The 27,589-nt window shown below is 39.4% G+C and overlaps 1 protein-coding gene across 2 annotated transcripts in view; it reads right to left on the bottom strand.

The window, feature by feature from the left end:
* Positions 1-17,289, bottom strand: part of LOC137296754 (uncharacterized) — a 34,848-nt gene extending 17,559 nt beyond the window's left edge. For both annotated transcript variants that reach the window (XM_067828595.1, XM_067828597.1), the window contains exons 1-2: positions 15,360-17,289; positions 13,205-13,777 (exon numbers count right to left, since the gene is read on the bottom strand). In XM_067828595.1, the coding sequence (XP_067684696.1) occupies positions 13,205-13,777; positions 15,360-15,673 (887 nt within the window). In that variant the 5' untranslated portion in view covers positions 15,674-17,289. The remainder of the gene's footprint in view (positions 1-13,204; positions 13,778-15,359) is intronic.
* Positions 17,290-27,589: the final 10,300 nt, after the last annotated feature.

Raw genomic sequence — 27,589 nt, 5'->3', positions numbered from 1 at the left:
CGATAAGCGATCACCAAGCAGCATACAACTTGTGACTGTTGACACAAGCTGAAAAGTTTTCTTGTCAAGGAACTGCTTCAACAATAAACATGATAAGCACAGTTTATTGAACATAGATTGTGGGAGTTTGTTGTTCCACAGTGCAGTCACAGCAAAATGGTCAGCTAATTGGGCACATGCTGCTTCTAATCAGCATGCGAGGTGTTTAATGCAGTTTCCAACAGAGTTTCAGTCATATCGCTGTGTCAGCTTAATTTACAAAGGAAATGTTACAGCATGGGCGGGTCCAGACGGGGAGGGGAGTTCAGGGGGTTCGAACCCTCCCTTTTTGGACACAACTTATGACCACATTGAAAACTTTTTTTTCTGCGTAGGCAGAGCCAAAGGGGGTTCAAAGGGTTCTAACCCCCTGAACTGCCCCTCCTTTCAAAATTCCACGATCTGCCCATGTACTGGTACTAGATTTCCTAGAAATAGATAAACAAAGGAATCTTCCTGGCAATCCAAGAATCAGGTATTCAAACCTCGTACATGGCTATGCAATGGAGAAATGATGTGAATCAGTCTATTTTACTTCTTCAATCAACAGAAATTTTCTGACTTAAACCAAATTCGGGATGATACATAATGTCTCTATAATTTGCATAATGGTTGTTTAATGCTTTAATGCAGCATTAAGCAATACAGTTGTGCCCCGTTTATCAGAACCTCAGATATCCGGAAAACACGCCTTCCGAACGAAAATTCCTTAAAACGAATTAACAACAATGTAAAATTACTCACCTATCCGGAAATCAGGTTTCCGTAACTGTACGGTCATTTTCACATACAAAACACTAAATTATGTGCATTTTTTGTCTCGTATATCCGAATAGCTGAGCACCTGTATGTTTACTCACTCGATTACAGAGGGCCTCGCGCACCCTAAAAAGTCAGCAGTCTTTGAAGCGTGAGAAGATTAACTACCTCTGAGTAGCAAGGTGACACTGAGTTAATTTTGAGGCGTGTCAATTTGTGGGTCACTATAATTAATTAATCCAGATGATCAAGCAAGCCTTGAAAGCTGTGAGCAAAAAGACAATTGCTAACTGTATGACACATTTTATGTATGCACTGATATTTGTTTATGTGTAATCAATAAAGATTATGTCTGATGCCTACTATGTTCGTTTCTTTGTATGTTTCTTTGTACATATGGCCTGTGGTTCAGATATCCGAAAATTCACTTATCCGGACAATTTTAATAAATACACAAGTGTTCGCATAAACGGGTCACGACTGTATTCCAGCTATATGTCAATCACTCTGTAAATAATCAAGTCTGGATCAGACAATCCTGTGATCAACATCATGAGCATCGATCTACCAATTGGGATACAATGACATGTCAGCTAGCTTGTTTACTTAATCCAATTAATTGTCTCTGGCATTGGTGAGTGTCTGAGTAATTCTAGTTTTACGAGCTAAAGGGGAGATTGTTTAGCATTGCAAGTTATCACCAGCAAGGGTTGTCAAAGACAATTTAATGAGAATCAATACTTTTCTGAATATATTTTCATTTACAGACACTAATGGGCCTTACAGCATCCTCATCAATCACATAATGATTATATATCAGGAAAACAATTTCCATTGTTCATTACATTCAATATGAAACAATATGTGTTCTCATGGACTGTGGCCTCTGTCTTTCACAGCTGTTTCAGGATTCAGGGGAAAGAGTCAAAGCGTCAATATAGGTTTCAAATATCTGTCAGTGTTATAGTCATTACAGTCTGTTCGCAGCAAAATTGAACTGATGAAATGCAAAATAGATATACATCCAAAATTTTTTTCCCCCAAATAGCATGAGAGTTATATATTTACCCATTTTTTGACTTGATTTTGTTTTTGAAAAATATATCCATTTGTCAACTTCCAGTTTGGTTGTATGTTTACCGATAGTGAAAACACACTCTAAATGAAAACCGTTACAAAGATTATTTACGTGTGGCATCTGTTCATAGCTGAGTACATACATCCCTTTGCCTATGTTTTTCAATAATTGATGTCCTACTTTTTAGCTGAAAAATCTTGTGTTTTGCTAGTTCTGAAAAGAAGATGTGCAGGAAGGACTGTGGTGGTGAGATGTGTTCATACAATGAGAACATGCAATATATTCTCAAACAAATGTTTCTGACGTTCTTGGTGTAGGGTCCAGGATGACACTCATAGATGATTTGAAACTCTTTTTATCATCCAAAAGTATATTCCACACGCGACATAGCTTGAGTGAGATCTGACAATATTTCCAAGGAGATATTGTTTTGACAGTAGATTTTGTACAATGCCCTGACAATGCTATGACATCATGAAGTTGATGACATCACAATGCTATGACACTGCTGCACTGCAAATTTAATGGCAGTCCTAATGAAGAATCATTTTGGATGAAAACGAGAATCTGACTCGTGTCTACTGAAAAAATATCCTCGACAAGCCTCCAATATTTGCTACTTTATCAACTCGTGTTGATATGCTTGAACTTGAATTTTAAAAATATTTTAAATGAGTTGCAATACTTGTGGATCTTTCTGAATGGAAAATGAAGTACTTACAACAGGTTTTCTAAACAAATTTTTTCTCACTTCACTGACTCCAGTCAAGTTTATGCATTTAAACATCAACTTCAGTATTACCCTACAAAGAAGCACATGTGATACATGTGTTCTCACCTTAGGCAAGTGAGTTTGTTCAAAATTGACTGTCACAATATGTAAAGTTCAGCCTGCTGGATTATAATCACCTTAAGACAGGTTGGTTGATTTCAAACAGTGAAGGACAACTGTTTCAACCAATATTTTGCACGTTAATACTAGACAGAAAATTGAACATGTATTATTATCCAAAAACATCCCGATATTTTCAAGTATACTGTAATTGTACCTGAAGTACTTCACTGAAAGTCTAATGTGCTCAATGTTAGGAAACTGCATAAATCTCTAAATTTGCATCAATGAATTTCATATTTGTTTGTCAAATATGTCTAAGTAGGAAAGATAAAATCACAAAAAATATCTGAAAACATCTGTTGTATAAAAAAATGTATGTTTTAAGTCATCACATGCTTTTCTGACTCTTACAAAAAGGTGTCAGGGTGCCCCAATGATTTAAGTGTTCGCTCGTCACGCTGAATGCCCAGGTTCAATTCCCCACATGAGCACACTGTGATGAAGCCCATCTCTGGTGTCCTATGTGATGATATTGTAGTAATATTGGTAAAAGTGGCATGAACCTTAACTCACTCACTTACTCACATATACACAAATTTCACAACCATTTCTTGTTTCTTAAATTATGCAGATCCTGCAAACCTTAAAGGGTTGTTATCAAACACAGCACCTTATGAGTCATAATTAATGAAAAAATGAAATTATCATTTTCAATTTTACTATAGATTATTCATGTTGAAAATATACCAAGAAAAAGGTCAAATCTTATATCTTAAATTTTTTATCACACAAGATACCTCAGGCTAAATATCAGAATGTTTAATTGCTGTTAATTCATCCATTGTACATACCAGTTAACCTTACACACTATGTCTATCTGGATGGTTTACACCCTGCTTTAGTATCATGTATGTATGAAAGGCGGTGTAAGTTTCCACTGACCTCAATAAAGTGGCATCACGTTGTTTGCTGGTAGTCTTTATGTGGATGAGCATGTCTTTTTCAAATCGGATTGTTGTTGAGTAATTTGATGTTTTGAATGATTCACAAATAAGTCTTAGTAGTAAATATGTGCAATATTGTTATTTATTTCCCTGCTCTTTGACAAGGATTTTTATATGACAAAAATAAATAACATCTTCAAGAACAACATGACTGAAACACTGACAAACTGACTTAAGTAATCACCTCACTCAGTGTGTCTTTTGAACAAAAACATCTATATTAAGCTCAAGATATAGTTATCTGATGTATAAATACATGACTATTAAAACAACATAAAAACTAAATGGGAGCTAAAATATTCCTGAAATTTTTGGGGGTGCTTGTTGTTGAATGCTACACTGAGCAATGTCTTAGCTATAAGGCAGTCGTCTGTAGAAAAATCAAACCTGGATCAGACAATCCAGTGATCAACATCATGAGTACTGATCTACGCAGTTAGGACATGATCATGTGTGTCATTCAAGTCAGTGAGTCTGACCACTCAGTACCGTAGTTGCTTCTTGCAATGGGTGAATGTGAGTGATTTTATTTTTACAAGCAGAAGGTAGGAGAAAAGACTGTAAAACTGGAAAACTGGAAAAAAAAGATTGTTTAGTATTGCAACATATGTCCAACAGGGGTTGTCACAGAGTATTTAATGAGAATCAATACTTTTCTCAATATATTTTCACTTACAGAAAGTAATGGGCCTTGTACAACTTGACGTCAGTACCTCATCAATCACACAAAGATTAGATATCTGAAAAACAACTTCAGCTGTTCCTAATATACTGTATACGAAACAAGATGTGTCCTCATGGACATATGCTACATTTGGTTCCCTCCCAAATGCTGACTTCGAAAACACACACATTAAAATAGCACATTAATTAACTGGGCTATGCTGGTCATCTCTAATTAATGAATAGCCTGGTCCCCTCCCATACCACTGTGGACTGCCACTTTGTTTTAAGGGCATTAATGCGGACTGGGCTCCGATCCACATTTGCAGAATTTCTTCACCTAAACAGTCAGAAGGCCGGATGCCCATCTTATGCCATTATTTAAAAATGTCCATGGTATTCCTTGTCTGATCGTAACAAAATATCCCAGCAGTGTAGTTTTTTTTTCATGCTTGCATGGTATAGAGACTGATCCAATTTGACCCTATTTCTGTGTTTTTTACCTCGATATTTAATCATGTCGTGTGAAAATATGATATCTACAGGCACGTACCAAGCCATTAGTTTCAGTCCGAAAGATTGCAAAGCTTTGTATTTAGATAGTTTTGAGTGTTGGCCCAGCTGTGATAGCAAATATCATACGTAAATTTTGGTAGCTATGGCAGCTACCTTGGTGCATTATCTATGATAGTAAAAACACTCAGTTGATTTATATGAATTCGTAAACTAACAACAATGACTTCGCCATTGGTAGAGAAATCTGAAAATTTTCTTACGTAAAAAAAATTACACCTATTTACACAAGTACACAGCAAATGCATGTATGTATTTCTTATGTAACGAAGTTCCGTTGGTATCCTCAAAACAGTTTCGGCCCATAAGTGTTTTCAGGCTGCATGCGACACAGAGATTACATCTTCCTTGCTGTAACTCGTGTTTGATGGTGTAAACCTACACGTGTTATTTGTCATCATTCTCTTGGTGGTTAGTTAATGAATTTATAACAGCTATAATTAGTGGTAACACCACTAGGTTACTCAACAAAGGTTCCCATTTGGCATTTCTCCTGTCTGGAGTAAATACTCAACATTATAAATTAAGGTCTGTAGTGGCAAATGTATTGTATGTTATGTAATATGTGCATGTAAGTGATGCAAGAGGGTGTATCAGCTGAATTACAAAACCAAACATCGATCAAAAGAATTAACCGATAACACACTGATTGATTAATTACTTTTATCTTCTACAGCAGATTTGTAAAAAGGCAGTGTGTGTAGATGTACTAATCACTACTGACAACACCCTGTCGTAAAGTGCGAGTGTAAAAACAACATCCCCTTTTCAAAGAATTAACCACCATTGCGTTGATCGATTGCTCATTATTGGTTAACTAAAATACTTAGAATGGCGGATATCATACAACTAGTTGCCTGGGTGCTATCTTGGGTGACCAATGAGAGGTTTATCAGGTTTTCACAAATGTGAAAGACGTGAAACGATGTGTTACTTTTTCACAAATTAGAGTGTTGTAAGACACACGACACAGAGCAGGATTATTTACCAGCTGCAGATGAATGGAATATCGTTCTTTTATGTGAATATTGATGGATACATTCCTGAACAAGATAGTAGCCTGACATTGTTGCAATAAAATTAGTCTCTTTTACAAAACATTTTGTTTTAATATATTTGTTGTAGCATTCAGCAGAATCTTCATGACAGAAAACACACACTAGATTGCGTATGTGTGTGAAATAGGATTCACATTGGCAATCTATGCAATGTATAAATGTTGCTGTCATGTTAGAAATTTACTGTAAGTATTAGCAGATCATGTGTTCTTTTATTAATTTTCAAAATCATACAAATATGACAATGAACTACTTACAGTTATGAGACAAAATACAGAGATGTACATTGGCTTCGTTATTTTTCCATACTAATAGTTTTTTACCATTTCTACCACTGGCAGATGATTAACCTTCAAATTGTGTCATTTGTTTTCATAATACATTTGAAATGAAGTAAAAATCACTTAGGTGATCTGTCTATAATTAAACTCTCAATTGTGCATACGGACTGTGCAGCAGAGGTCACGAACCAGTAACATATTCTGGGATATCATCCGGGTACTCACGGGAGAAAAACAATAACAAAAGTTTACACCAGCCCACGGAAATTGCTCCGCATCAGTGCCCCTTTAAATCAGTGAGCAGTAGTGCACAACAACAATAAGGTCTTAAAACACCGTTCTTTAATCTGCTGGTGATATATTTGCGGAATAGAAACTGTGTTCAGAGGATCAAACAGTTCAACTCCTCACACGAATCTTATTCAAACAAAACCTTAAAACAATCAACTAACTTAGGCAATATTCTCACACTAATACTTCTGTCTCCTGTATATAGTATATATATATTTGAAACATTGGATTCAACTTAGTCAAACTATGCAAAGTTTAGAAAAGGAGAGTATGTCTTGTCCCAGAAAGGTGTTCCACAAGTTCTCTTGGACGGTTACTTGTATGCTAAAAATAAGGTGAAGAAGGAAAGAAAAAGAAACAGATCATGTTGTGGTAAAAGCACAAGAATCAGAGATAATGTTCGTGGGACGTTAGAACACAAGTATCCACCAATGATGACCAAGCAGTGAGATTTGTCAATGTCAGAAGGAAAGAGAGTCATAGAGGAAACAACACTAATGCAGCAAACATATAATGACATCATCAACCAACAGGAGGACAACCTAGTGCCACATTTGCCATCCTTCCCAAGTGTAAGCAGCGCCATGTATCATCAGACAACAGAACATCCCTCCATTGCCAAGACCCAGACCTGAGGTGGACATTCCCGTACAGTGGACTATAATGCCATATGGAAAAAGATTCTTGCTGTTTGCTGATGGAGAAGATGATAAAAAACTGGTTTTCTGCTTGACGAGGCCCTTGAAACATTGCAGTCTACAGACAAGATCTTTATGGATGGAATATTCTCTTCCTGCCCTCTTCGGTGGAATCAGGTATATGTCATTCATGCTTCCTGCCCTCTTCGGTGGAATCAGGTATATGTCATTCATGCTTCCTGCCCTCTTCGGTGGAATCAGGTATATGTCATTCATGCTTCCTGCCCTCTTCGGTGGAATCAGGTATATGTCATTCATGCTTCCTGCCCTCTTCGGTGGAATCAGGTATATGTCATTCATGCTTCCTGCCCTCTTCGGTGGAATCAGGTATATGTCATTCATGCTTCCTGCCCTCTTCGGTGGAATCAGGTATATGTCATTCATGCTTCCTGCCCTCTTCGGTGGAATCAGGTATATGTCATTCATGCTTCCTGCCCTCTTCGGTGGAATCAGGTATATGTCATTCATGCTTCCTGCCCTCTTCGGTGGAATCAGGTATATGTCATTCATGCTTCCTGCCCTCTTCGGTGGAATCAGGTATATGTCATTCATGCTTCCTGCCCTCTTCGGTGGAATCAGGTATATGTCATTCATGCTTCCTGCCCTCTTCGGTGGAATCAGGTATATGTCATTCATGCTTCCTGCCCTCTTCGGTGGAATCAGGTATATGTCATTCATGCTTCCTGCCCTCTTCGGTGGAATCAGGTATATGTCATTCATGCTTCCTGCCCTCTTCGGTGGAATCAGGTATATGTCATTCATGCTTCCTGCCCTCTTCGGTGGAATCAGGTATATGTCATTCATGCTTCCTGCCCTCTTCGGTGGAATCAGGTATATGTCATTCATGCTTCCTGCCCTCTTCGGTGGAATCAGGTATATGTCATTCATGCTTCCTGCCCTCTTCGGTGGAATCAGGTATATGTCATTCATGCTTCCTGCCCTCTTCGGTGGAATCAGGTATATGTCATTCATGCTTCCTGCCCTCTTCGGTGGAATCAGGTATATGTCATTCATGCTTCCTGCCCTCTTCGGTGGAATCAGGTATATGTCATTCATGCTTCCTGCCCTCTTCGGTGGAATCAGGTATATGTCATTCATGCTTCCTGCCCTCTTCGGTGGAATCAGGTATATGTCATTCATGCTTCCTGCCCTCTTCGGTGGAATCAGGTATATGTCATTCATGCTTCCTGCCCTCTTCGGTGGAATCAGGTATATGTCATTCATGCTTCCTGCCCTCTTCGGTGGAATCAGGTATATGTCATTCATGCGATGTCAGGTTCCACCATGTACCTACTGGACTTTACACTACTTCCAGATCTTCAATGAGCAACCTACACTCAAGAACTAGGACTTGCCTTGCATACAGAGAAGATGTAGAGATTTGAAAGTGGATACTGCAAGCTGCAAATCTGCCATTGCTGCCCCTTCTCAAGTTCCAAGCTGTGGCCATGAATGATTACACAGTTGTGGCATGTAGACGAAGATGCAAGGTTCCCTCCTCATCTGTGGAATCATCACTCTACACAAGGACCCCATACCAACAACAACCTGGAAGGTTTCCACTCCAGAATCAGCAAGTCTCTCCAGCATAACCATCCAAAAGCTTTCTGGTTCATTGAAATGATTCAGAATATTCAAATTTCAAAGAGAGCGAAATTTGTGCAGATGCAATTTGGAACAGTTCCATCGCCCAAGAAGGCTAATGTTTCCCCTAGGCATATTTGGCAGGGCGCAGTGCCCTGCCCTTTTCATTCAGCGCCCTTCCCTTTCGAATCACCGTATTATCTGCCCTTTGAAAAATCCTGTATTTTCTGGATTCTAACGATGGCAGGAGTTACCTCCCTTCCTGGATTGTTTCGTTGTGCAATAAAACTACCTATTTAAGTCATGGCGATTTCGGCTTTGTTCGTTTTCATTCTGAAACACCATGCCAACCAAAAAAAGAACAAAGAGGAAAAGAGAAGAAGCTGTGAAGGGTGAGCCAAGGAAGTGTCATCGGCTCTTGGATTTCTTCACACCAAACAGGTACGACTTGACAATGACTTCCGCCATTTTGAACCAATAGCAGCAAAATTAGAAAACATATAATGTACGCTCACGTGATCTCTTAAAAGCTAATTAAACATGCCCATTCTTTCTTTATGATTTTTAACAATCTTAGCTGTAAATACTGTACGTTTATGATTTGTTTTAGTCTTTTAGTGAGGAGAAAATAAAAGCGATTGAAACAAAGGTAACCCATACTGGACATGATCACTTCAGATTGTTTCCGATTTCTTTTCATTTCCTTTTCACAGCTTGTCTCAAGTATTTAAATTATACCAGGGATTATTATCCTCTCTAATATTATGATTGCGAATAGGTTGTAGTATTTGTTTTCACTTTTTATTTCTCCTTGTGTTCAGAAACCTCTCTCTGAAAGATTTTTTTCCGGAAGCACATATTTTTCATTTTGATTTTCTAGATAAAGGCAAAAACCATCTTGTTTGCTATAGTTAATATTAGCAACTCGGTGACTGGGTATATCTGTTGAAATGTATATCTGGGTATATCTTTTTGTAAATGTAGGAATTACCGAGGTAATGATTCTGAATGAAAGAAACACATATCAAAGATATATCAAACATGTCTATTTCTGAACATACCCAGGTTTATTTACTGCACTGCATACATGCAAATTTTTATTTTTCAAAATATCGATAGAACTGATAAATTAATTATATATGTATATGTAACATGAATATGGCAGATTTTGTGGTGGAAATAAGATGAACAAAGGCAATTTTTACCTGTGTCCAAGTCCAAATGTAGTCTTGAAGTTTTTGAAAACTACTGTATGTATTTTACGCTCCTTTATCCTGAAATGAAACTTAATCCAAATTTTAACTTTTCAGTCTGTATGTGTTTGGGTAAATCTAAAAGTCATGTCAGTGTAAAAGCGTACATGTAATACTTGTTAAAGGAATTCAGTGGTAGATTTTGTTTTCATCATGAATGTTTATGAAAAAGTTACTATTCTTATTTTCTTAATATTCAAATGATATTTTATCATTACTAAATTACAGAATGCAATAAATTTTGTCTGGAACTTAAACTGAGTTGAATGTGTATTTCGGACCTGATGTGGAAGATTCGGAACTTGTTTGCTGTGAGAAGCGTGACCCACTCCCTCAACCAACTCAGAAGAAGAAAGATGCACAGGCCACAAGCTTGTGTTCGATGCCACGTACACTGGACATAGTACAGTCCAGGAATTTCTTGAATGTCAGGCTGAGGTAGTGGAAGAGCAAGTCCTGCAGAAGATGAGAGAGAGCAATTCATTTGGCTTGATGCTTGATGAATATACAGAAAACACATTGCATTTGTGGGCCATTATCTGGAAAATGGAGAGTCAAAACTTGCATTTCTCCAGGATGCTGAAATTCCTAATGGGACTGCAGACACTGTTGTGGAGAGTTGTTAAGGACTCTTTGCATGAGACTGACTTGGACCAGAATAAAATGACCTGTTTTGCAAGTGATGGTCCAGCTGTTATGACAGGCAAAAGGAATGGTGTAGTTGCACAACTGAAGAGAGACAATCCAGCTTTGATTGATGTCCACAGTGTGAATCACAGACTGCAACTGGCTGTTAGTTCAGCTTTCAAATCAGTGACTGAAATCGAGTCTGTTGATGAAATGCTAATGGGACTTTTTAAATACTATCATTACAGTACTGTGAGATCCAAGAGCCTTGAGCAGATGCCGACACTGATCAGAGATTCAAAAAGGCTGTGCACACACGTTGGCTGAGCCATGAAAAGGCTGTTCATGCTGTTATGAACAGCTGTCAGGAGAAGCTATCCTGCTATCCTTGCTGACCTTGAGAATGCAGTTGGTATGGGGAATGACAAGCGGGCTGGTGACAGAGTGTGACTGCTGAAGGTCTTTACAAAAAGATGATGTCCTACCAGAACTTTTATTTCATCTTGCCTCTGTGTGACGTTTGTTCACTCTTATCAGGATTGACAAAGATGTTTGAGAGGAGAGATCTAGACCTTAGTATTGTTGAGCCTCAGATGAGAAGTTGCTTGGCATCTTTGAAAAAGATGACGGAGAAACCTGGTCCATACCAGTGTGGATCAACTTGGAGAGCTGTACAACCTTGAGAAAGTTGGTCTCAAGTTCAAAGACTCTGTTCTTGGATAAACTGATGGAGAATCTGGAGCAAAGACTGAAGGTTTCCCCCCATCCTGACAAGTTTATCTGCACTTGATCTGAGGATGGCTGGAGACTCATCATTCCTGACATTCCATGGTGATACTGAGGTACTGGAAATTAATTCTATCAATTTTGTAAAATATAACAATTTTGTTATTGAAGATGTAAATGTAAGAGATAAAAACAAGAATGAAAACAAGAATTATTCAAAACAGGACTTTTCTCACATTTTCATATATTCATATTATATTCAAATTTTGCAGATTACAGAACTGGCAGAGCACTTTGGTCTTGATGTAGATAAGACACAGCTTGAGTGGAGCCAGGTCAAGGAACTCTTTGCTGAAGAAGTTGACACCTGTTAACCATCCACCATCCTGAAGACTGACCAGCCTCAAGCCCCAACTGGGAGACCTCTACCCAAACATTGTGAAGCTCCTGAGCATTCATACTGCTGTGATCCTTTCAACATCGGCGGTTGAGAGAGTCTTCTCCCACGTGAAACTCCTTGTGACAGACCATAAGAATAGGCTGAAAATTGACAACTGCACCAAGCTACTTATGATCAGCATGAATGCTAAATCTTCTGCTGACACTGACTTGAGGAAGTGTGTGGCCAAATTCCTGGCAAGAAAAAAAAAGAGGAGACTATGAACAATGAACTTGCATCAGCACATGCCAGACAGATCTAAATGATGTCAACCACAAAAATAAATTGCTGTACCCTTAACTGTTGTGCCTTTATGTTGCTGAAGTGCCCTTTTGAATTTTCAAGTGCCCTTTTTTTCTATGAGACTACCCTTTCATAATCCTGGGGGAAACACTGAAGGTGGTCTATAAAGAAAAAGAGCAACATCTTGTCTTACTCAAGGAACAGCTTCACCGCCCTGAGAAGACATCCCTTCTGGTCCTGAATGCAGCTGGTCCATTGATGACCAACTAATGGATATGAAATGACTGATAAACTAGGACTAAGACCGTGACTGATGCAGTAAGAATGATTGACATTGAGTGTAAGGAAAATTGTGACTGACATTGAGAGTGAGGAAGTGTGACATGGAGTATGATAAAGTGTATACATGAAATTTTACTTGTAACAGCTTGTAAATATCCCTGAAATAAAGGATCACTTGATACATTGTCAATATTCGTTACATGAGTGATACCATTTTTCTTATTCAAGGTTACAGCCTACAAATCACGGATGCAACCAACGGCAAAGTGTTGTTTCAGTGGATCTGCGTTTTGGGAGGATATCACAGCTAGTTGTTCCCATTAGCCAAGCCTTGAGACAAGCATGGGTTACTGAAGACCAGTTCTAATCAAGATCTTCAGCTGTTAAAATGAGGATCAAGAAATTCGGATTTAGTTGACCAGTTCAGACTTGAACAAGGCTACTTTCTTAGTACATTCTCTATGGACTGGGAGAACATATTGGTGAAAGTTTTGATCCATTGCAAGAAAAGAAAACACACACATTCAGATTACTACACCAAATCTTAATAATTTACACAATTTTGCACTGTATGTAGAACAAAACTCATCTTGTCCATTAAAATAGTGTCTTACTCATATAATACAGCTGTGTAGAAATGCTTGAGATAGGTCCAGGAAAGCAAGTGCTTGACAAGATGACACATTTTGAACAACCAGTACTCCTTACTAGGAACTGCATTCCCACATTTTCATTGGACAAAACAATTAAACAAAATTAGGTCAAACTTACGGAGGCTCCTTTTTATCATCGTGCCCTTCAGCCATCATTCCATCCACATATTCTTCAAATGACGATCCCAAGTACCCATTGCCACCTTGTCTTACCACTTCCAGGGAACTACCAGAATACAGCATCCACTCTCCATACGCTGATTTCAAACTCTTCAAAGTCCATTTTTCAGGATCAGTCCAGTCTTTAGCACCATTCCGGAACTTTAACAGCACAGGTTTTTTTAACCGATATTTCCTGTCAAACTGTTCCTCTGTAATTTCATCAGCATACACCCTATCAATATCGCACACACTGATATCATATTTTTCAAGAGTGACTTGATCAGCTCCCCGCCATTTTTCAGCAGGCCTCACTAAACTTTCAGATTTGCATGGTGTAGACTTAGAATTGAAAAGATCGAGACAAACAATCCCAAAGTCTTTCAGTATAACGGCAGTCCCTACGACAGCTAGAAAAGCCAGTATCCCAGTTTGGTATGGTTTCAGAGAAGGCTCGGTCAAGGGATTTCTGCGTTTAGGCTTCACATCACAATTCTTTTCCTCCTTGGTACTTTCTGTCATTTTTAGAGATCTGAAACAAAACAAAACAAAACACCATTTCCTGAATCATCCAAAAAGATCAATGATTACACTAGATGTTTATGAGTACAGTGTACTTGTCATCAGTGATGGCTGAAGAGTTTGGTCAAAGCTGCTATTCTGCTAATTCATTGTTTGCCAGTTACAGAGATTGCTGCTTCTGCTATTGATCACTGGACTATCTGGGAAAACTCAATTATTTACAGACCACTACCATACAGCTGGAATACTGCTGAGTGAAGCATTCTCACTTCCAAATGTTTTTGTTGGTAACACTAGGGGCAATGTATGAACTAACTTATACTAATCACCCTTAAATAGATGCATGTCTAAAAACACAACATGAAATATGTTTATCCTAAAGCTTTGGTGAGCAATATATGCTTACACCTGTCCATGTACCTATGTAATGCTAAAAGCTGAATACAAACATGTGACAGCTTCACACCTGTCCAGGTACCTTTGTGAAAGTGAACACCTGAAAACAAACATTACACCTGTATATGAACCTGTGTAGAAATTAACCGCTGAAAACACTTGTTCATAAGAAGTCACCTGATAATCTACCTGCATAGAAGGTAACATTGTCTGTATTGCTCTCACCTGCCCAGCTTCCTGTGTAAGGCTAACATTGGGTAACAAGCTTCACACCTCATATACTTGTATGAAAGGTAACACCTACCAAATAAACACCTGCACTGGTACCTGTGTTAAATTAAATACCAGATCACAACAAATTTCACATGAACCAAAATACACTTACTGCCTGACAACAGACATTACACCTGTCCACATACAAGTGTATAAAGATCTATACCTGATAACAAACTTCGCACCTTCACACAAACCCATGTAATAGTAGACACCTGAGAACAAATTTACACCTGTCCACATACCTGTGTAAGAGTAAATATGTGACAACAGACTTCTCACTTGTCTGCTAGCCTGTGTTGAGTTAACTAACTAAACACTCTTCTACATATTTGGGTGGAAGGGTAGCCCAGTGGTAAAGCATTCACTTGTCATGCTGAAGATGCTGGTTCGGTTCCCCACATGGATACAATGTGTGAGGCCCATTTCAGGTGTCCCCCACTGTGATTTTGCCAAAATATTGCTGACCTAAATGTTAATTAAACTGTTGCATTAAACTACACTCACTCACTCACTCAATCTTCCACATACCTTTGAAAAAGTTAATACTTGTTAACAAACCTCACACCTGCACATGCACCCATGGCAAGTTAATACCTGACAAGAAACTGCACACTTATCCACTAAATGGTGTAAAAAATAATATCTTAGAACAAATCTGACACCTGCACAGGTACCTATAGAAAGTTAACACCTGACAAGAAACTTCACACTCATCCACATACCTGTGTAAACTTTAACACCTGAGAACAAACCTCACACCCATCCATTTACCTATGCAAATGTTATCATTTTACAACAGACTTCACTCTCCTCCACATGCCTTTGTAAAAGTTCACATTTGATAACTAACTTCAAACTCCTCCACGTACCTGTGTAAATAAGTTAAAACCTGAAAACAAACTTCACACCTGTCTACTTACCTGTATACAGTATCTGTGACACTTCGTCGAACAGCTCCGTGTTGCCTAGCCTCATCAGTCACATGACCACCAGATCTCTGTGCTGCCACTTTCAGTGAACCATAAGTGTCCCTTGTAAGGCGTATGCCGTCATCTCGAATCCGACTTCTGCCGGTCGATCGACATTTCAGAGTTGGAGCTGCAGGCATGATAACACGCGGTACAGATCCAATGCATACAATTTCAAATTTCCATAATAATCCGATGAATGTCGTTTTGACAATCCTTCTTGCAAACAGCTGTGTATAATGGACAGGTGTTGGTTTGTATATCATCAAAAAGACTTACTTCTCATGAATTGCAATAAATGTATTATCGATACCGATCTGGGTATGAAACTGCTGTTTGTACCTGAACCAGTGCCCAGTAAATATACATTACTAGATTCATGATTGCGTCAGTCACGTACACACTATTCCACTTCAGAAAACATGAAAATCTTCAACAAGATGAGATAGACAGACATGTATAACTTTCACTAGGAAATCATGACCACTTCAACACAATTGTCACGAAACTGGCACTGTCAAAGATCTCAAAAACTGTTGTCACCAAGGAAACGGGGAGATCCACTTGACAAAATACAGAAAGAACTATCAGTTACTGTATGAAGAGCTTCATACACTGTATCTTCCTAAAGACACATCAATGTCCGCCTAATGCACACAGTGCTTCAGATATTATCACAGTTTGACTCATGACAAATAAATATTCTGACTTTAGTCAAAGTAAACCCACGCCTTTACAATTTCAGCTGTAAGTCAAACTTTCTATAAATAGCTGTAAGTGAGTTTAATTCCCACTGACTGACATTGCCAGAGCTATGAGTGAGTGCAATATTCTAACAATATCATGGCAGGGGACACCAGCAATGTGCTTCACACAATGTGAAGGAATCAAACTCAGATCTTCAGAGTGATGAGTGAACGCCTTAACCACTAGGCTACCCCACTGCCCCTAACTGCTATGATACTGAGTCACAAGATATATGTATTCTGGTGATAAAAAATACCCACAAAATTCTTAACATTTACAACAAAAGTTATTCTGAGTTACTTAGAGTAATCTATGGTTATTATTAAAAGATTATACACTGACAGATTGTTATGTTCTACTGATAAGCAAAGCCTGTGAGAGTGGAACATTTGTCTTCTATGATACCAACACTCATCTTCAGTGCTCATATGCTAATTTTGTACATACTTTAAGATTGACAATTCAAACACAGAAATCATCAGTAATCAATATCAACAGATATACAACATGGGAATAAAACTGACAACCAATCACATAATAATAGAATTCTATTTATAAATGAAGCTCAGATTTGATTACAACACAGCCCATGAGAAAACTGTTGAGGATATACAAGCAGGACAGGTGTATATTCTAGACACAAACACAGCCATTATAACACAGGTCAGATCTAGAGGGGACAGAATCATCTTGGCTGCTGGAATGACAGAAGCAATAAAGTTAATTTGTGTCTCCAATGAAAGTACACTGTATCAGTCAGTCATCCATTCACAACCAGGCCTGTCAGGTTCAAGATGGTAACACCCTCTGGAATTACGATCATTAAAGCAGTTGGTTGAAATTTACTGCTTTTTGAAAGTTTAAAGTCCCAGTGACTTGCAGCCACAACAATCACCATCACAATAAACTGTCAGTTGGCATTTAAGGAATTTCTTGTATGGAGTGGTACACAAAATGGAATCTGGAAATCTGTATCCTTGAAAAACTGTTGTTTAAAGTTCCCATCCACAGGATACCACACACAACCAGGACTTAGCTGCACAGAATGTGATTGCCTGTGTCAAGCAGGAGAACCTGTGCCTGTCAGCCATAATGTACAACGTCTACATTGTGTCTGTGATCAGTACTGCCTGTCGACTTTATCTGCGTGACTTGTACCACAAACACACGGTGAAGGCTGATCTCCTCACAGCAGAAGTACACACAAGCTGATTATCAAGGTACATGCAGGCAGGCTGTAGATGCACTGACAAATATATTTGTTAACAAATGTACTTTGAGCTGTTCTGCTAGGGCCAATTATGTCAAACTCTTCCTATCATCTCATGATTTTGATGAGATTTTGGCGTGTTGCGTTATGATTATGACAATGTATTAATACTGATATGCAGTAAGTGCTCCCTACTGGTTATCTCAGGTTAAAATCTAGGTGCGTTGTTAGTTGTGTGGAGTTAAAAAGAGTTAAGACAGCCTTACAAAGACCAACCTGCCCTGTCGTTATAGTGAGTGAGGTTGTTTTTTTGCCCCACTCAGCAATATTACAACTATATGGCAGTAAATAGTAAACTGTAAATAGTCAAGTCTTGACCAGATAATCCAGTGATTAACAGTATAAGCCTGACCACACAATCCTGTTAGCTGCCTCTAACAACAAGCATGGGTTATTCATGCCCAATAATGTTATTGTAACCTTGATGTTCATTGTCCTATTCATTTGTTGTGTGAAGTAGTGATATTTTAAGTCAAGTCACTCTATAAGAAATGGCAAAACAATCACTAAACATTTTATTTTACAGACGTATAAAAAAAAAAAATGATTTGCTCTGTTCATATGATCAATTTTTCAGTTCTTTTACAAATTTATTTTTTTATTTGATGTTGGTCAGTCAGCTTACTGACCCTAAAATAATGAAACCAGTCTAGACAAACTTGTCAGTTGCTGTGTAAGTTATTGTATATTATTATTTTCCTTCAATTCACTGTATACTTGGAACATACTAGAGTTAGTGAGTCACTGTGTGAGTGAGGTTGTAGCAACAGTCCATCAATAGCGGGGGACACCAGAATGGGGCTTTATACATTGTACCCACGTGGGGAATCGAACCCAGGTCTTCAGCATGACACCGTAACCATTTGCACCTGAATACACTGGATGCAGATGTATAAATTATATAAATTGTAAATTATACAAACGGTTCATTCAACCTGAATAGTTTCTCCTATTGTGGTTATTCAATTAACACAATTAGTTAAAAGGACATGTATAAAACTTTCTGGTGTGTTTGTAAACAATTACCAACAACAGTTCCTCTGAAATGATTCCTTGATTTTAAACACATTAAAATGCATTAAAATGGATAATTTACTCACCATTCTGTATTAGCAAACAATCACTTTCTCCTTATCATCAGCACATAAGCAAGTGCCACAATGAGTTTTTGTAGTTCTCTCAGTTTGAAATATTGGTTATTCATAATTAAATCTTAAGCGGAAAATAAATGAAATGCTTCTGAAGTTTATTTTGTGATGTACTGCTGTTTATCAACATATTAGTAGAAAGTATACACCATGTTTGGGTTAGTGACAAGTCAGTGGTACACCAAACCTCCATTAAGGGACCATTCATAAGTTATGGCTAGGAAGGTGGTGATGATTTTAAGGGGAGGGGTGATCTATTTTGTTCGGGGGTTGGGGGAGGAAGAGGAGAGAGAGAAATAGAGAGAAAGAGAGTAATAACTTTGGTACACATGGGGTGGGGGGGCTGAAATCATTGATTTTGTACATGATAGGCGGGGGGGCACTTACTTTGTACATTAATTTAGGAGTGTCATTCACATTGTACATGCAACTCCATGATACCCCTCCTTAATTATGAACGGTCCCTTAAGCTTAATCCATTTATGTGCTGTTTTCAAAGACTGATATATCTGATCAAAGGCACATTGTTTAATGGAGAAATGTTTATGCATTGCTCAACTTTGATACAATGTGTGTCCAGGTATAGTCATGCAGTTGCAATCACCTGCCCTAAAGGGCGGTGGGGTAGCCGAGTGGTCATGCTGTTTGCTTGTCATGAAGAAGACCCAGGTTTAATTCCCATATGGGTACAATGTGTAAAGCCTATACCTGGTGTCCCCTAACAGTTCAGTGCAGATAAAACTGATACTGTTGGTTTAATTTTAATATTCCAAATCATCAAAAGGAACCCGTTCACCATTAGACCGATATGTATTGCAAGTTATATCCAGAAACGGTTAACATATTTTGGTTGTTCTCAAGAAATGAGCCCTACTCTTGATTCAATCAAGTTCATCTTGTCGGCATGAAAAGATAACAAATATACCGATAAAATCCCAAATCAACAAAAGGAACCAGCTGACCGTTGGACTGATCTGACAGCAATGAACTAGCCTGGTCATTTTCCCCATACAACTCTAACTTTCGAGACAAATACAACTGAAAATGTTTAAAAATTCCCAAATAAATTGATTATCACTTGGTTACACAGGTGAAGGCCAAATTATTCCTGGAGTATTTCTTTAGTTCTCTCTGTCATGTGAGTGAGTGGGTGAGGAAGAAAGACCTGCGTGGAATATTCTGTTTGGGTAGATGAGTGGCTTTATGTAGATGGGCGCATACAGTGGAAGCTGTCTAAACCAGCACTCCTTGAGCCTGAAGAAATTGTCCGGTTTAGACAATGTGCCGGATTGTAGAGTTGATGATGAATGTATAATCCACCGATAGGTCTGAGATTTTGTGTTGGTGTTGACAACTTGCTAGATTGGACAGATGCCGGTTTTGACAGCTTCCACTGTACTTATGTACAAGAACATGTGTATGTGTGTGCAGGTCTGCAAAGACACAGACAGACAGCTAGCAAGATAGATGGACGTACAGACAGACAAACAAATATGTAAAATAGCAAATACGTGCATCACATTCGTTTTCTCCAATGCCAGATGGTATAACGTGAGATAACTGGAATATGGCTCAAAGCAGTGTTAAACCTAACTCACTCACTCACTGACTTTTACAAGAATCATTCACACAAACGTATAGCTCAGGTGTACAAAATATAACAAAGTCTCTGTGCGCCACAGAAGTCGCATATTAAATGTTGAGATTTTTTAATGATCATACTTAGCATGGCAAGAAGTCTAAATCCTGCTTGCAAACATAAATATTTGCATATACAGCATACTACATACATATCTTACCTCTATTCATCATAACACATGGATCCCTGGGAGAAACAATGACAGTTTTATTATGTCTGTCATGGGGTAAGTTTGTAATATGAGGATGGTGTTCTGCAAGCATCAGAGTTATTGTAGCTAGGATCATCTGTGAAAAGTTTGGCCTATCGGAGCAGCTGTGAAACAAATGGGTTCTGGAGAGATTGTTGAGTTGCACAGTGATTGGTTGATTAAGTTGAATGGTTGAGTGTGGGAGTGGATTATTGACTGGTTGAATGATTGGTTGAGTGGCTTGAAATGTTGAGTGTGTGATTGATTATTGACAGATTGGTTGTCATGTGTGTGTGTGTGTGTGTGTGTGTGTGTGTGTGTGTGTGTGTGTGTGTGTGTGTGTGTGTGTGTGTGTGTGTGTGATTAATTGGTAGACAGATTGGTTGCCTTGTTGACTGAACAGTTTAGAGATAGATTGACTGACTGATTAAGTGAGTGGTTAAGTGATTCACTGAGAGGTTGACTGATCCTATTAGCTGCCTCTTGTAACAATCATGGCTTGCTGAAGATCAATTCGCAGATCTTCATGTACAGAATTAGAAATTCAAATAGTTTTACATTTGCCACCAGTTTTACATGCGATATCATACAGTTTTGCATGTGATATCACCGTTTTACATGTCATATAATAGTTTCACATGAGATATCATACAGTTTTACATGAGATATTGTACATGTGCAACAGATCCAAGCAGTATTACAGCTACATCAGTCTGTAAACAATGTCAGAACCAGACAAACCTGTGACTGATAATAGGAGCAACATCTCATGTACGGTGGGTACTTTCATTTCAGTGTGATTGTCCTGAGCAGCATCCATTGCTGGTGTATATATTGATAAGCATATTTATATTTGTTTTGCAAGCCTGTAAATTTCACATCCATAAACCAAAGAAAATGTCTAGCTTTTTTGGATGTAGAATGATAATTAGACATATACTAGAGGTTTAAAGAAGGAACTTGTATCTTACACAGTTAACCTATGAAATATCACATTGAGTGAGTGAGTAAGTGAGTAAGGTGCTTTCAGCAATATTCAACCAATATCATGGCGAGAGACACCAGAAATGGGCCTCATGCATTGTACCATGTGAGGAACTGAACTCTGGATCTGGTGTAGTACACTTCTATTAATTAATTTTCAGCAATGAAGGAATTAAGGAAGCAAGCCGAAAGAGTCAGACCTGCATATAATCTTAAGAAACATTTTTTAGAAAAAGTATGCTTTTTGCAATGTATATTTTCAGTTTTCTTTCCAAGATATATCAAATGTCTAATATAAGATAAACCGCTGATGACAGTCAGGATATTCTAAAAGAACAAAAAACGTTATCTGAAAAAGTATCTGACTTTGATCTTGCATCTATTAACACTTTTTCAAATAGGATTCTGAATGTATATTAGCTAATACCCCTGATCTTCACGATTTCCAAAACATAATTAACCAACTGAAAAAAGTTGATCCCTTTGAAAACATGCCACCATTTGCCACATTCAGTCAAACTCTCTTCACTGTGAAATTTGTTTTATGACACATTAAAGGGAGGCAACTCTTACTATGAAAAGATTCAGTCTTCAAATAGCTGTGATATAGTTCATACGTTGTTCACCAGATATCATCAAAAGATCATGTAAAACAATTTTCTTATATTCTCAGAGGCAATATGATGCTATAGAAATCACTAAATCCACATGTTAACTGGAAAGTGATACCCTTGTTCTACAAACAGAACCTCATTTCACTAAACCCTCTTGGCTGAGTAGGAGCATTAATGCAGATGTCAATAGGGTCAAAGCGCCATCAACATTAAATTGAAGAACTCTATACATCAGCAGGCATTAGCTGCATATTTCTTGTCACGTTCCTACGCTTTGCCCGTTTTTCTAGATGACTATTGCATGTGGAAGTGGGTTGTCCTTGTAACGAGGTCTGACATGAGACAGGCCTCAACCTAGGTGAATGTTTTGGTGGTGTGGAGCCAGAGCTTCAGGATGCTTGGTGCATTTAATGGCTGCATCAGTCACAGACTGAGTACCCTGAAGGAATTCTGGGTCAGAACTGGTCTACAAGGAGCTATGCTGGTCCTGTATGGCATCCAATGGAATGAGTGGGGAAAGGGGCAGGGGGCTGCATAGACCAACACTTACTCTCTGAATATATACTGAAGGAGCAGAAGGGATCACATGAAAACATAAGTGTCATCCTTTATTTGTTTCCTGGTTTCTTCACAAGGTATGTGATACAAAGCTTGTCTAGAAACCTAAACAAAAATACAGGAACACATGTGATTTCATGTGATCCCTTATTTTATTCCTTTAGTAAATAACACTTTGATAATAACAAACAAACCTATTTGAATTTCAAAACTCGAATCTGAGAAAATCTACACTTGCTTCATTTAGGGCTTTAGCACTGCAGAGAGGGCTAGGCAGTAGGGAAAATAATGTGGTTCAGGGACTTGGAGACAGACTATGGTCGCACATATTAGCCTTTGTGGCTTGTTGACTCTGTGTCTAGATTTGCACAAGTCTCAAAGGTAATAATTAATGGTTGAAATAAAATTTCTAAAAAATAATAAATAACAGTCTGTGGCAGTATGCATATGTCAGACGTAAATTCTACTTCAGGCGTAAGTAAAATGTGCATCCAGGCGTAACGTTAAACCAGTATGCATATCATAGGCATAGCTACTGTTATGGCAGGCGTAGCACTATCTATGAACGCCACCTACTAAGCAGGTGTAAGCCAGGCGTAGCCATGTAATGGAGACAGTCTACTACTGATATCATACATGACAGTTCCACAGAAACTGTATATTTAGAGAAATGTCAAACCTTTTATTAATATATACGAATACCCTGATCTAATCAGAAACTGCAGATATGGGAGAAATGACATTTTGAAGATACTGGATACAATCAGAGATTATGGCTTCTACTTCAATTCCACCACATATTATTTCTCTATCAGTAAAGCTTTTATTTTTCTGGCTTTCTATGATTTCGGCTGAATGGATGTACCGCCACGTTGTTCTGCTCCTTTTTATGGTGGCATAAAAATCTAAAAATAGCACATTGCGCCTCATTGTAACCCTGTTAGGTCCGGCGTAGGTAGGGTGTTGGTAGCAGGGTGTTGGTAAGCCTGACGTAGTGTGTTATGCCTGACGTTAGTTACGCCCGACATGTGCATGCAGCCACTGGGGTCCTTAGAGCGTTCTGTCCACTTAGACTTACCTGTAAGGAGAGAATTACTAATATCTATGGACTCAGCATTTAGCTCTGCAGCAAGACTGTGTGTCATTCTACTCCCTTATTTCGGGAAGAATGAGCAAATCATCTTTTTAACAATAGAATTATGGTAACCGTACAATCCACATAATTAGCAGATTTCGAGACTGGAACCACATAATCATCCAAATAAACCATATCGGCGCCAGCAATCACCCAATTAGCAAAATCTATAAAGACCAAATTCATATAGTCAAACAAGTCTTCAACAATGAAACCAGTAAAATAAAAAAGTTTATCACAGCAAACATCTAATCCACCAATTCAACCAAATCTGTAACTGCAACCACCCAATCTACAAAACCGACAAAGTTATGAATTGCTGTGCACACACTGCCCAAGTCCAGGACCCCGTTTCCAAAAGCTCTCGTAAGCCTTAAATCTCGTAAGTTTTCTTGTAGCTATGCTACATTATTGGCAGTTCAAGAAAAGTTAGGCTCACAAGAGTTTTGTGAAAAGGGGCCCAGTGCTCTGTTCTTCAAACCAACCTTATCTCTTAAGGTCAACCTTATCTCTGAGATAGCAACCATAGGCCTTTACTAAGGTTAGCCTCGTGTTGCACGAAACAACCTTAACTAAGGCTAACCTTAAGTTAAGTCTGTAAGGTTGGTTCGACCCAACCTTGGCATCTCTAAGGTTGGTCCAACCCAACCTTGGCATCTCTAAGGTTGGTCCGACCCAACCTTGACATCTTTAAGGTTGGTCCAACCCAACCTTGGCATCTCTAAGGTTGGTCCGACCCAACCTTGGCATCTCTAAGGTTGGTCCGACCCAACCTTGGCATCTCTAAGGTTGGTCCGACCCAACCTTGACATCTTTAAGGTTGGTCCAACCCAACCTTGGCATCTCTAAGGTTGGTTCGACCTAACCTTGGCATCTCTAAGGTTGGTCCAACCCAACCTTGGCATCTCTAAGGTTGGTCCGACCCAACCTTGGCATCTCTAAGGTTGGTCCGACCCAACCTTGACATCTTTAAGGTTGGTCCAACCCAACCTTAGCATCTGTAAGATTGGTTCGACCCAACCTTGGCATCTCTAAGGTTGGTCCGACCCAACCTTGGCATCTTTAAGGTTGGTCCAACCCAACCTTGGCATCTCTAAGGTTGGTCCAACCCAACCTTGGCATCTCTAAGGTTGGTCCGACCCAACCTTGGCATCTCTAAGGTTGGTCCAACCCAACCTTGGCATCTCTAAGGTTGGTCCAACCCAACCTTGGCATCTCTAAGGTTGGTCTGACCCAACCTTGGCATCTCTAAGGTTGGTCCGACTCAACCTTGGCATCTCTAAGGTTGGTCCGACCCAACCATGGCATCTCTAAGGTTGGTCTGACCCAACCATGGCATCTCTAAGGTTGGTCCAACCCAACCTTAGCATCTGTAAGGTTGGTTCGCCCCAACCTTGGCATCTCTAAGGTTGGTCCGACCCAACCTTGGCATCTCTAAGGTTGGTCCAACCCAACCTTGGCATCTCTAAGGTTGGTCCGACCCAACCTTGACATCTTTAAGGTTGGTTCGACCTAACCTTGGCATCTCTAAGGTTGGTCCGACCCAACCTTGGCATCTCTAAGGTTGGTCCAACCCAACCTTGGCATCTCTAAGGTTGGTCCAACCCAACCTTGACATCTTTAAGGTTGGTCCAACCCAACCTTAGCATCTGTAAGATTGGTTCGACCCAACCTTGGCATCTCTAAGGTTGGTCCGACCCAACCTTGGCATCTTTAAGGTTGGTCCAACCCAACCTTGGCATCTCTAAGGTTGGTCCAACCAAACCTTGGCATCTCTAAGGTTGGTCCAACCAAACCTTGGCATCTCTAAGGTTGGTCCAACCCAACCTTGGCATCTCTAAGGTTGGTCTGACCCAACCTTGGCATCTCTAAGGTTGGTCCGACTCAACCTTGGCATCTCTAAGGTTGGTCTGACCCAACCATGGCATCTCTAAGGTTGGTCCAACCCAACCTTAGCATCTGTAAGGTTGGTTCGACCCAACCTTGGCATCTCTAAGGTTGGTCCGACCCAACCTTGGCATCTCTAAGGTTGGTCCAACCCAACCTTGGCATCTCTAAGGTTGGTCCGACCCAACCATGGCATCTCTAAGGTTGGTCCAACCCAACCATGGCATCTCTAAGGTTGGTCCGACCCAACCTTGGCATCTTTAAGGTTGGTCCGACCCAACCTTGGCATCTCTAAGGTTGGTCCGACCCAACCTTGGCATCTTTAAGGTTGGTCCAACCCAACCTTGGCATCTCTGAGGTTGGTCCGACCCAACCTTGGCATCTGTAAGGTTGGTCCAACCCAACCTTGGCATCTGTAAGGTTGGTCCGACACAACCTTGGCATCTCTAAGGTTGGTCCGACCCAACCTTGGCATCTTTAAGGTTGGTCCAACCCAACCTTGGCATCTCTAAGGTTGGTCCAACCCAACCTTGGCATCTCTGAGGTTGGTCCAACCCAACCTTGGCATCTCTAAGGTTGGTCCGACCCAACCTTGGCATCTTTAAGGTTGGTCCGACCCAACCTTGGCATCTCTAAGGTTGGTCCGACCCAACCTTGGCATCTTTAAGGTTGGTCCAACCCAACCGTGGCATCTCTGAGGTTGGTCCGACCCAACCTTGGCATCTCTAAGGTTGGTCCAACCCAACCTTGGCATCTGTAAGGTTGGTCCGACACAACCTTGGCACCTCTAAGGTTGGTCCGACCCAACCTTGGCATCTTTAAGGTTGGTCCAACCCAACCTTGGCATCTCTAAGGTTGGTCCAACCCAACCTTGGCATCTCTAAGGTTGGTCCGACCCAACCTTGGCATCTCTAAGGTTGGTCCAACCCAACCTTGGCATCTCTAAGGTTGGTCCGACCCAACCTTGGCACCTCTAAGGTTGGGAAGAGAATATGGCTCCTGCTTGTATTTTATACGAGATTGTGAAAAGTTTGAGGAGGCAGAGTGTACAGCGACAAAACGAGTCAACTGGACATGCTGAATTTACATGGTACCTAGGGACACTCTCATTACTCTTATGCTGAAGAGTTAGGAATGTAGGAATGCTACGAGAAAGGTTACGAGACCTTTCGCTTAGGAGAGTTTTTTGAAACAGGGCCCAGGGTACAATGGGAAATTGAAATTAAAAGTATATCATGCATTAGCCATGTGATCTAAATATTTAACACCATCTCACTTTTTACCCTGAAACATGGACTGGTTCATTTGCAGATAAAACATTACCATACAAGATCAATATCTTGAATTAGTTATACGTCATCTTGGATGAACATATAATGAAATGAAAATGAATATACATTCTAAGAACCATTATCCTCATAGAAACAATTACATATACTTATTATTCCGAGGAATGTTGATACTCTGGAAATGCCTACACAACTCAGTACTCAATTCTGGCTTTAATGTTCTATCAAACATTTATACAGCATGACTTCAGGTTAAATTCCTTGTCAGCACCGACATTTGTTTTAGTGCTGCACTTCAGTACAACCCATTAATTGATAATTAAAACAGAGTTCCATGAACGTTCTTAACTATTTGAGGCCTCATATAGTAGTCTTTTGTCAAGATTAGTCAAATGATGTACGAAAAGTCTTAATTAGTTCTACATGCTTGCCGTCTTTGAAATACACATCCCTTCTCCATCACATGACTGGAAAGCCAGCCCAGAGTACTTCGTACAATCAAGTGGTGATAAAGCACAGACAATGAATCATTATAATCATGAACAACACGTGTACGAGATGCGACATTACTCAAATACATTTTCAGTTGCATTTCTATGATTTATAACCCTTGAATTTGTTTTCGACGTGTCTTTGGTGTAGCGTAATTCCCTGCTGTTGTCGACTTTGCGTATGAGTTTGATCTGCGTATTCTCCACGACTCTGAGTAGTCTGTGCTTGT

Source organism: Haliotis asinina, chromosome 9 (genome assembly GCF_037392515.1).
Source record: "Haliotis asinina isolate JCU_RB_2024 chromosome 9, JCU_Hal_asi_v2, whole genome shotgun sequence".
Classification (NCBI taxonomy): domain Eukaryota; kingdom Metazoa; phylum Mollusca; class Gastropoda; order Lepetellida; family Haliotidae; genus Haliotis; species Haliotis asinina.
The sequence above is the reverse complement of the archived record's forward strand: the minus strand, read 5'-3'. Positions and strand labels throughout refer to the sequence as shown.